This window comes from Eufriesea mexicana, unplaced genomic scaffold (assembly GCF_001483705.2).
Source record: "Eufriesea mexicana isolate 0111107269 unplaced genomic scaffold, ASM148370v2 scaffold484, whole genome shotgun sequence".
NCBI classification, from domain to species: domain Eukaryota; kingdom Metazoa; phylum Arthropoda; class Insecta; order Hymenoptera; family Apidae; genus Eufriesea; species Eufriesea mexicana.
Genome location: NW_016908637.1, coordinates 610,283 through 622,426, shown reverse-complemented (window position 1 = coordinate 622,426; position 12,144 = coordinate 610,283). Strand labels below are relative to the sequence as shown.

The window sequence follows — 12,144 nt, the reverse complement described above, 5'->3', positions numbered from 1 at the left end:
GGTTTTGTTTTTTTTTTTTTTTTTTTTTTTTTTTTTTTTTTTGACACCCTACACGTGACACTATTAACCTTTCTCTGAGTATTCCCGTGCTATATAACCATGTTTCGTTTGGAATTTGGTCTTTTGTAGCTTTCTAATGCTTTTAGCTTCTATATTTTTTCACCTATTTCTTCTGCTGATAGTTCCCGTTCTGTACCCTCTTCGATATGTCTTTTCCTCAGAGCTGTCTTTTTTGCTCTCCACCCCCCAGCAATTTCATAAAGCGTATTTTGTATTTTTCTGTATATCATTACTTCGGTGTCCGATTTTATTGCCTTTATTTCTCCCTTTAATTTCTCCATTATTTCTACTTCTTCTTTTCTTTGCATAAATCTCTATGGCATTCTCTGCTTCTTATGTAACTTTCTCTGTTTGTTCTTCCTGCGCTGGAATTTTTGTACATTCTGTTAATCCTTCTTTTACTTCTTATGCATTCTAGATCAAACCACGGTGTATCATTCCTTTTCCTCTGTTTTTGTATTTCCTTCTTCGTCACACAACTATTTACTGTTTCCCTCAGTTCCTTTCACACTTCATTTATTCCCCTTCTCTCCAGTGTCACGTCCCGAGATCCGGCTTTTACGGGAAAAAAGCATAACACTTGAGCGTAGGGAATAGGTAAGACCCTTTTAACTCAACCAACTCGTACTTTTATCTCTAGTCGGGTTTCGCGTCAGTGTGTTGCAACCCGAATCACGGTTTACAAATTTTAATTTTTAGCCTATTTACTCGGAATGCCGTTAGCGTTACATCAAATGACCCCTTATGAAATAAACGTTGATTTTTCGAAAAAAAATTATTAATTTATTGAGGGAAATAATTCGCAATTATTGATTTCGCAATTAATTGATTTATAATGAAATAATCAAACATGTATTTTTATTTTTATAAATAAAATATTTAATTCATTACACTTTTTGTACGTGACTGGTTTCTCCATCATGCATTTTCTGTAGACAAATTTTTTGCAAATTATGCAAGTTTGAGTGGTTTTATTACCGATGCACAATCTCATTTGGCATTTTTTTGTGATTGGGAATTATTGCTTGGGCTGGTTGATGTTTTTTTTCTTTTTTTTTTGTAGGCTTTCCTCTTTTTCTTTAAGAAATTCGTGATACTCTATGACGAGTTAATCTACTAATTGTAACAGAAACGCAGTGTTGGTATCTTTATTTCAATTAGGATATTGATTCTGATCCCAAATATTGAAAAATACATGTATAGGCCATCAATTACTCGACGTTTTGACTTGACGCTATATTTTTGCGCCATTTGGTCAACCATATTGTTTCCGACGCGACGTAAACAAAGTTGTTTCCTCCGGTTGGTTTCGCTTGGAGTGCTTTAGACTATTTTAAGGTCTAGAGCTGTTAAGGGTTGTTTTATCGTACTGTTTGATCGTGTTGACCGTTCGATGGTCTGATTCTAACTGACTTCGGTTTTTTGAGTGTTTTGGTTCCTCGCCTTGGCGTGTTTAGAATGCACGCTGATTGGCTATTTTAAGAAGTGCCAATTTTCCAATCACCGTCATCCTCAGTGTCGTGACCACGCGCCCTTGACGTGCCCTTGACGCGTCTTCTCCTGCAAGGGTGGGACGACACTTGAGCGGCCGTGAGGTCATGGGTTTTTCCCGAGGCCACGGCGTTCCTCTGGGCCCGAAGCGCGGGCTTGTAAGACCGTTAAATACGCTTCGGTGCGACCCTTCGGAATTACTGTGTTTTATAACACGTCTTTGGCTATTTAGTATGGATTAGACTAGGATTTTAAAAACCTCATGTTTAAGTCCCCCAATATTCTAAGATTCCATCTGAAAGACAGCCGGTCTTTACGATCGCGTTATAAACCTTGGAAATACTGACCACACGGCTCGTGATGGATAAGCCAAGGCGGGATGGGTCGAATGCACCGCGTAACACATATCGACGCGAAATTTTGTCTTATTATAATAACTCTTTCGTGTGTTCGCTTTCTATTGTTTTTGCTTTTGACGCATTTATGATTCGAACTTGGTATTGTGAATCAGATAACAATCTTCGGCACTTTTGTTGTCTACGGTCATTCAAAATGTTTTCGGCTTCATCATCAGACACCATAACTATGCTGACTTTCCTAACTGTCTGGAAAATCATTCCCACTTTCACTTTCCTCATTTTTAGATTTAGAATTTTCCCCGTCTGAACTCGCTTCACTTATGTTTCGAATTCTTTCCAATAATTGTCTCGCTAACCGATCGGTTCGTACAAGTGCTCACGCCGAAACCAAACACACATATTCAGATTCAGATAAATAAAACTATAACTTGAGAAGTGTATCTGAGTCCAGAACCAAAGTTTTAGTTGGAGAGCTGCAGAAAAATAGGTAAATTTCGTGAGGGGTCGAACGACTCCTCGTGATATGTAAGATATGTAAAAAAATTTTCTCGGTAAAAAATAAGTTAAGAGAAAAACGGAAAGCGAGAAATTAAACAATCAGATAACATAAGAATTTACAGAAAGTCAGATGAGCGAAGGAAATGTGAGAGGAGTGTTTGTTTTGATGGCGTCACCCTGCATAGGGATCTACGCTGCTTCGAGGAACCAACAGGCCTATCGGTTTTCGAAGCAGAACTGAGTGACGCAATGGGTCGTGATAGGGCCTATAAGAGAACCTGGCCGAAGGGTTCGAGGGAACACTTTTCGACAATTTACCGCCTGCATCACGCATCGCACAAGATCCGCGCATTTGTACAGAATAAAATAAAATCAAAGTTTAAAGTTAAATCTCTATAAATCCGATCGGCTAAAGTTTAAAGCACAAATTATAAAGTAAATTTTGAAAAGGGTCATTTGACCCAGCTCGGTATGTTTAATGTTAAGGAAGTGATTTCTTCATCCATCACTTCTTTCGACTTATGTTTGTTGGGCCCAGATAATGCTTTCTTTGCATTTTGTGGCTCATTTTCTTCGTCTCTGTGACCATACGCAAAGAAACTCTATATCTGTCCAGCGGTACGCTTCTATTTGATCTTTCCGAGCGTCGACATAGTTCGAGCCTTCTCTCATCCTCTTGTGATTGTTCTCTGTGGTCATCAGTTGCTTCATGGAAGGAACGATCTTCATTTGCTTTGGATTCTTCTCCGGACAGCGTTTCAATGTTTGATTAGCATTTGTTACCTTATTGTGTTCTTCAGAGTCGTGCCAGAGACATTTTAATGTTATAGTGCTTCGTTTAATTGTATAAAATTAAACATAACCTTTTTTTTGCAATGTGGGGTGAAATGTCCAGCGAAATACCAGAAGAGGTACATATACGGCATTGTATGCTTTTCGAGTTTCGGAAGGGCAGTAACGCAGCAGTTGCTACTAACAACATTTGCGATGTTTATCCAAGTGCATTAGACATTCGTAAATGCTAAAGGTGGTTTTCTAAGTTCAGATCCGGTAATTTTTATCTTTCCGGCTCGTATCGATCAGGAAGACCAACAACATTAGATGATGACATGTTAAGAGCGGAAGTGGAAGCAAACCCGTGTCAGACAATGGAGGAATTGTCAAACACTCTGAACCAACCTTGGTCGACAGTCCAAGAACATTTACAGCAGATTGGTAATATAAGAAGAGCAGGTGTTTGGGTCTCACACAATCTTTTGGAAGAAAAGAAAACTAACCGATCCACCACATGCAACTTATTGCTTCAACGGCACAATACAGAAGCATTTTTCGATCGCTTGGTCACTGGAGATGAAAAATGGGTCCTCTATGATAATCGAGAACGCAAAAGGCAGTGGCTCTCTCCGAGTCTTCATAGTCTCTATGATACAATAACTTCAGTGATTGATGGCCGAGTATGATTATGTGAAGGGACTGACTAGACTCGCGACTATGTTGGAGATCGATCTAAAAAGGGCTAATACTGGCGTACTGATGGCAATAAAAATTGAAAGAAGACGGAACAGTCTCTTCTTAATTAAAAAGACTCGGAATCGGTGATTCGTTAGATTTAATCAATAACCTACTCGGTGATTTGCCTAATGTTCTTTTTTCGAAAAATTAGGAAACTAACATCAGCAGTTCGAGCTACCATGATCGTGGCAGCTAATTTGACCGAAGACGGTGGTCTCATGGTCCGCGAATTGGTTACACTGAAGGAGAAGGCCACCTATCGCTCCCCTAAGGAAATACACTACTGGCCTTCGGTACAGTTTAACGGGTGAGTTACCCGCACGTCGGCGCCACCCTTTTCGAACATGACAGAACAAAGGTCGTTTATGGAACCCAAGGTCGCTTGTGGAGCGCTTGAGCCTATCGCGCACTCGTGCTGTTCTCGATCCGAGCAGACCCATTGTCAACCAAAGCGCTAAATTTTGCTTATGTGGTGCCGTTTTATAATTTCGCTTAAACGAAATAACGTTTGTGTCCATTGCCGTCTGTGTCTGGTTGACACTTACTGCATTATGACGATGTAAGTAAGGTCTAAAAAAGGTTTCTAAAATGCAGTTTTAAAAGTTGTAGACATAAAAACGATAAATGTCGATGGATCAAGGCGTTTCAAACTTGGCAGGGTTAATTTCCATCCCCTAAGGTAAATATTTGCATTAAAGAATTGCACCATATATGTAGGAATGGTTAGCGTGGAATATTCCACACACGATTTTATGGAATTTTCCGCTATTATGGAATATTCCGCGCTTACTAATAGTAGAGAGTCGCGGGCTCGCGGAATATTCCAAACGATAATGCTGCAAATGATAATGATGCAAATGATATATAAGGGTGCATGGGCGAGAAAGGAACAGTTCGAAAAGAGAATCCTTTGTGAGTCAGTGTGAAAGGTTACAGCATCTAAATCAGTTCATAATAAATAACAGTTTTATTACCTACCACCGTCCCTTTGCTGCCTCCTAAATAATTCCTACATATATATGTATATGTACGTATTTGCATATACTCTATATTATATCCACAATATATCCGGAAAGTTGTGAGTAAAGCAAAAATCAATATCTACGCACTACTTGTCACGCAAGTATTTGGACGTATTAAGGTACGTTTAGCCTTAATGGTCTTTATCATTGTTAATTACGAGCGAAATCAACGCGGACTGGTTTATTTCGATTAATCATTTGTCACGTTTTACAAATATAATAAAATAAAAATAAAATAAAAATGGTAAAATTGCTAAGTTAGCAGTTTCTTTTATTATTATATAGCAGTATATACTATAACATTGTACAATATATAAATAGCCAAAAAATGACAAAAAGAGACTTCATGGCATTTGTAAAATTAAAAATATCAAATATACATATTAAATATTAATATATGTATATGTTAAGTAAATATACATATGGTATTGCAATCTTTTATCTTATTCTTGGTGTCGTATATTTTCATATCTTTTCTATGCAGGCTTAATGTCAAATATATGTATATGTTTTGTAATTTATTTGTTATCGTCGATTAGCAAGTACTAATTATCGATAATGCCAATAAGAATTTATTATAATCGAGTAACGACGATAATGGGAAAAAATTTTTACCGGATGAACATTGGTTATCGGTAATGAAGAAAATTCTATACCGCCGATAATGGTTATGAAAAAGCAAAATTATATTTCGAGCATTTATTACATATTGGTTACTGCAGCCAGATCGTCCAAAATTTCCTAACTAAAATTCAACCGTTATCGATAATGGCTACTGTTGTTCCAGTAAGAACAAGTTTTCGATCATTAATAACGATTATTTGCTACCAGATTAATTAAATGTTTTTGCCATTTTACGATTTCACATTTCGAGAAATGTCTGTGCGATTACTCGGTGACTATTTAGAAATAAAAATTTTCCAAAATTTTCATAGTATAAAAAGTATTTTATATTATGTCTGCTATAAATTCTTCACCTTTTTAATTATTCTACGTATTCGAATAGATTCGCTATCTTGTGGACTGTAATGTCCACCGATCGAATGATACCTAGCCTATTCCTAGCCTAGTAGTTTGAAAGAACTGAAAAGCGTCAGTTATAATGGCCCGAATTCCGCTCGCAAAGGCCACGCAACGGCAGAAAGAAGGACGCTGTATCTAATGTTCGAAATAGGATTGCACGCATTGCGATTCACGGAGGAAGACAAGAGAATAATCGGTGAACTCGTAGCAGAGGTTCGAACCTTTATCGAACCTTTACAAGGGAACATTTAAAGGGAACGGTGTCTCTATAGGATCAGGTTGAATAGCTCTATCCTTAAAAAGAGATCAGCGCTACAGTTCTTACTGCGGAGAGTACAAGTCCTTCGCTTCACCGATTTAATTGAAAGTTTGTAGGTTTGTAGATCTCGTCATGCAGTTCAAGAATATATACCATTATATCCGCCACTAATAAATAAATAGTTTTTGAGATATTTACGATTAACGTTTGAAAGTTTTACTAGCTCTATAACTACAGCTTCATTTCCCATGGTTTTCAAACAGTGTTATGGCCTAGCGGCATGACCTCAGTCTAAAGTAGGGCCTGCTAGTGTCACTTTTGCCTTCACCTCCGAAGATGACGGACGTACAGACCGATTTTCCTCTGCAGTTCAAGCATACAACCGAAAACGCATACCTGCAGTATACCGAGGGTGAAAACGTCCTTCATAGTGTAGTGTCATAATTTCATTGAATACGTTGAATAGTGCAGTGGCAATATACAAGCAAGATAGATAACATATCTAATACACAAGGGTCGAATCCCTTGCCGACACTGCTGCATAGCAAATCAGATGAAACACCACAGACAAATAATAATAGTAAGAGTGATAACATAGATGAAGTTTTGAAAAAAATATAAGAAAAAGGACTCACGCAGAAGTGTATGAACAGAATAGATGCTGGAATGAAAAACGCAGCCAACATAAAAAACACAGAAACCCTAAAGGTAAACCCCAAAGTAAACACCAAAGCTTATTGTTAAAAAAGCACAACTGTGCAGCCACCGCAGTCCACGAATATAGCGCCGACGATGAAAGCAACGCCTTGTAAACAAAACGCAGAAGAGAGCGGAAAACCGATGCAACACGAGGAGTTTTTAATAATCATAGAGAAATGAAACAAGACAATCGAGTTTCTGTGGAAACAGCTTGAAGAAGAGAAGGCGGAAAATATCAGTGGAAATTCCCGTCCTTCGCCATCCAGCCAAGTCGAACAGTCGACCCAAGTAGCTGGGACGAAGGAAAACCCAGCAGCCCAGGAAAACGATGCATCGCCGGAAGACAAGGAGCAATGGTCGAAAGTGGGATGAAGCAAGAGATCTCGCCCGAGCCAGCCTACGAGTTCACCTGCTAGCAGCAGCTCGACCCACCAACGCCAGCCCCAAAGGATGGAAGCAGCAGCACCTCCACCATCGGCGAAAAAAATCAAGATGGCGAACCTCGAGGGGCAACAGAGCGCATCGGCGGCTAATCGAGGGCTAATCGACGGCTACCGATGACCAGGTAAGAAGCGCAATGCCTCCCCCCATAACGGTAATCGGTACACCGTCTAAATCAATAAGAGAAGTAATATCAAACACGACTCGTGATTTTTACATGAAAAATATCACGAACAATAAGCATCTTTTGCATGTAAATTCTATTTCCGCGCACAACACAGCGTGTGAATTATTGAGAAAACAAAATATACAATTTTTTAAATATTCGCCAAAAGGCACGCGAATCTATATAGCGATGCTATTAAATAACCTCGATGGCGAGTTTGAACCGGAAATTTTCTTGAATGAGCTCCGCTCGAAAAACATTCCGAGCATGAAATTCAGCTGTCTCCCGACAGCAAAGTAGACAATCTAAGACAAATGAAAATAGTACTCCATTCCCTGGCCCATTGGGAAAGAATAATAAAATGAGATACAGTCGAATGCAAGAGGTGCCAAAGGTTAGCGCACATGGCACTAAATTGTAATTTAGAATACAGATGTGTGAAATGCAATCTGCAACACAATCTGGGAGAGTGCTCGCGTACAGGCAAGACAAGACGGTAGACAATCCATTTTGCGTCAATTGCAAAAGCTTCGGTCATCCCGCTTCCTACAGGGGATGCCCGAAGCTTCAGGAAATGAAGCAAAAGATCGAGGAACGAAAACACAAGCGATTAAAACAGAACGGGAACGGAAACAGCAATTAATAAACAAAACGATCAATCCGGCCATTTCTTAGAGCGGGATACTTTCGGGCAAACAAACACCAACGCATACAAAGACGCACTCTGTCGTTAACGCGGAAACGCACAAACCCACGCAAAATCTTCCAACCGACACATTCAATGCGACACTACTAGGTGATATAAGACAAATGGGAAATTGTATTAATCAACAGATTGCGCGAATAGCACAAAGCGTGGAAATTAATAGCAATAGAATAACCATTATCGCAGAATCGCTCGGGATAGACTTTTAAATGGAGACTCCCGGGAGAATAGTACAGACACATGCGGCGAGCAAACTCCCGTTAAAACGATTGGACGTTATACAAGTAAACGTAAATTCTATAATAACAAACGAAAGACGCTCCTCTCTCCTGGATTGTCTTAATGACCGCAAGCCGGATATAGTCTTACTTTGCGAAACTAAGCTAAATGCTAGACACAGAATTGTATTCGAAAATTAGAATTTTGTTCGAAACGATAGATATAATGCTAAATATGATGCTGGAGGAACGGGCATCGTCAGTTTGCTTAGACCACGAAACGACAGACGAAAGCTTCGAATCGATAGTTATAGAAATGAAGGTTCAAGGCGCGGCCAAGCTATTCATAATTGCAGGGTACGCGGCGAGCAATTGTAAAAATAATTATTTCATGGAAGAATTTAAATCCTTATTTGGGCAACTCGAGCTATATAAAGACAATAATTTCTACTTCTATAAAGACAATAATAGCCGGTGACCTGAACGCAAAACACCACTCATGGGGTAACGCTATTAACAATAGCAGAGGGAAAGCACTGTACACTTGAAAACCCTCGAAAACCATATCCCATACAGTCTCTCTATCCACAGAACAGCAATACCTTCTTATCCAAAAAGCAAACAGCAATGCCTACCGAGACCTCTGTTTAGCGGATAGTCGCATTAAATTCCATAAAACCCTCGGACACCACACCCTAAACTCGTTCGAATATGATAACGACCATCGAGCAGTCTTGATAGAAATATCGATACCCTCGATGGAAACGCTGGAAACGCTAAAAATAGACGAATTACTAACACCGGACAGATACAACATAAGGTGTCATAAAGTCGACTGGAGAAAATTCGCGAAATTCCTAATCAAGACCGACATCCCAGACATCCGAAAGAACAAAAATCTGAAAATAAACGAAATCGACAAGCTACTGGACGGACTAAACCGCAACATAAACAATGCAATAGACCATACAACTGCCCGCATAAAGAGCAACTACAACGCGACGGACAAATACATCACCCCTCGCATCAAACAATTACGCGCACAGAAAAGTCACATACTCGCGCGACTAAACAGACTTACGAGAATCGAATCGTAGACTGGCAGAAACGACACGCTGATAGCAGCGCTTCAAGGTTCCCTCAAAATAATCAGATACGAGATCGAGAAAGCGTTCCATGACTCGGTAAACTGCTACTTAAAAAATAAGATTTTCAATATATCGCCGCGCCAACCCTCCAAGTTCTTTCCCGCGATCAACAGCATATTTCGACCTAAGGAGGCAAACGCCATAGGAACTTTCAAAATTCCTATGGCGAATGCGCATCCCCTTCGGAATACAAACGTACAGTTCGACACTCGTCAGCAGACAGACACGCGACAACGCATCTACGTCACAGAGATAGAAAATTCATAGTATTATATAATAGTACGTCCTCGGTTCCCACTTTGAAACAGTTCACACGTAAAACTTACACATGGGGAAGTCATCATCAAGAAATCGACCGTATCGTCAATCAAAAAATCGACCAAGTTAGACAATACATCCTAAAAGACCGACTCAACGACAGGACAGTCTGCACGTTCGACAACGACAACACGGCGGACAATCCAAACGGCGCACGCACAGCCACGAATTATTTCACGACATATACAAGATTAAGACTCACCTTCAGAAAACGAAGTAATAAAAAATCCTCCAGTTTCGATAACATTCCTAATGTTAATTATCAAAAATCTGCCACTGCGATACATATATAATTACGCGATTCTATTTAACAATTGCCTAAATGGAATGTATTTCCCGACCGCTTGGAAGACGGCAAAACTAATAACCATAAAAAAGAAAGGCAAATGGAGAAGTAATCCAACGGATTACCGACCAATTAGCCTCCTAGCGAATATTAGTAAAATTTTCGAAACAAATCAATATTTATGATAAACAAATCATTAAGGACGTACTGTGACGCAAATAGCATTATCCCAGGGACGGAATTCGGGTTCAGGTATCAACATTCGACAATACACGCGATTTCCAAATTCACATCCGACATTTGTTGGGCGAGAAATGCCAACGAATGCGTAGGCGCGGTCCTTGTAGACGTAGAGAAAGCTTTTGACACGGTGTGGCTAGACGGTCTCTTCTTCAAGCTCCCGGAGAGGAACTTTCCGCCGCATTTTGTCAAAATGATCTGGGACATGCTACATGGGAAAAAATTTCTCCTCACGGATCACGATTGCTCGTGTACGAAAACCTTCGGTATTGAGAATGGCTTGCAGCATGGCACTGTCAATTCCCCCATCTTATTTAGCATATACATAAGCGATTTACTCCGCATGTACGACTTAAATAACGACCCGAACAAATTCGCAATAGCCTTCGCCGATGATTTGCTAATTTACATAAAAGGCAGCAGATCATTAAAATTAAGAACGCGGTTACAGGATATTTTTCAAGGAATCCAAGATTACTTCCACACGTGGAAGTTAAAAATCAACACCGATGAATGCGAAACGATTTTGTTCCGGCCATGCATATCACAGATTTCGAACAACGATTTCAACAACAACGTACGGAGGCTTTCGAAATACTTTGAGTTGCCCGACGGAAAAGACGATTGGGTGAAAATCGCGAATAAAAAGATGTGTTCCGTCCCGGAGAGCGTGTTTATAACATAATTTTATTCTAAGGCTTACACTTTTGCCAGACCTAACGGTCTATTTTATATTTTATACCGCGACTGCAATTCCGGAGTGCCTCCGGAGTGCAATTCGATATGCCTCAACGCCGTTCTAGCGGATTAAGCGTACAAAGGTAAAGCAAAATTAGGAATTTTACTAGCACCAGACGCGACAGATGGTACCCACTTGTGACAGACCCAACAAGCGACGGACGGACGGCACTTATAAATCACGTCATTGACCATCAGAAATCGGCTCCTTCACAGTTTCCTACTCCTTAGCCAAAGGTCCTTATGTCACACCCTCTGTCCAATTAAAACTCTTTACCTTTCCACCACCAACATCTATTTTACCCAATCAGAACTAAACTAGAGAAAACTCCGGACCGAACACGACGAAACAGGACATAGAGCAAAATCGACGAGTCAGTTCGTCTTCGGCACCAATCCTTCAAACATCTAAATTGCACATACAAACGCGTGTTCGAAACGGTACTCCGTTAACGTCCCAATATAACTATTCTACACCTTTCTCTAAATAAACACTCTCTTTGACCACACACATTCTGGATCCTTATTATTTCAACTAGTCACGCAATATTAAATTGGCGCGTGATAAGCGTTCTTGGAAATCGAAGAGATTCGATACCGTAGGACGCTACAAGATGGTTCGTTACTTTGGCGTACATCTGGACTTTAAATGAAATTTTACCAATCATGTCCAAAGGCGTGATCGAGAAAGCCCGTAAGGCATTCGCCGCCAGTCACAAACGTCTGTTTTATTCAAAACTGCTAAGCGCGGAAACAAAGATTATTTGCTACAAAACACTTGTAAGGCCGATACTGACATATGGCTGCCCCATATGGTTCAACGTATCGTCAAGTACTATAGAGAAACTGAGGATTTTCGAAAGAAAATGCCTCAGAGCTTGTTTAGGCAAATACCGGACTCCGGAATCAAATTTCAAGAAATTAATTAGTAATCCCAAACTAGACGAACACGCGGAAATA

General features: G+C 39.9%; 1 protein-coding gene across 1 annotated transcript; it reads left to right on the top strand.

The window, feature by feature from the left end:
* The first annotated feature begins 3,283 nt into the window (after nucleotides 1-3,283).
* Nucleotides 3,284-3,868, top strand: LOC108545556 (histone-lysine N-methyltransferase SETMAR-like). Its single transcript, XM_017897236.1, has 2 exons — nucleotides 3,284-3,422; nucleotides 3,492-3,868. Exons 1-2 carry the CDS (start codon nucleotides 3,284-3,286, stop codon nucleotides 3,866-3,868), a joined length of 516 nt encoding a protein of 171 aa, XP_017752725.1.
* Nucleotides 3,869-12,144: the final 8,276 nt, after the last annotated feature.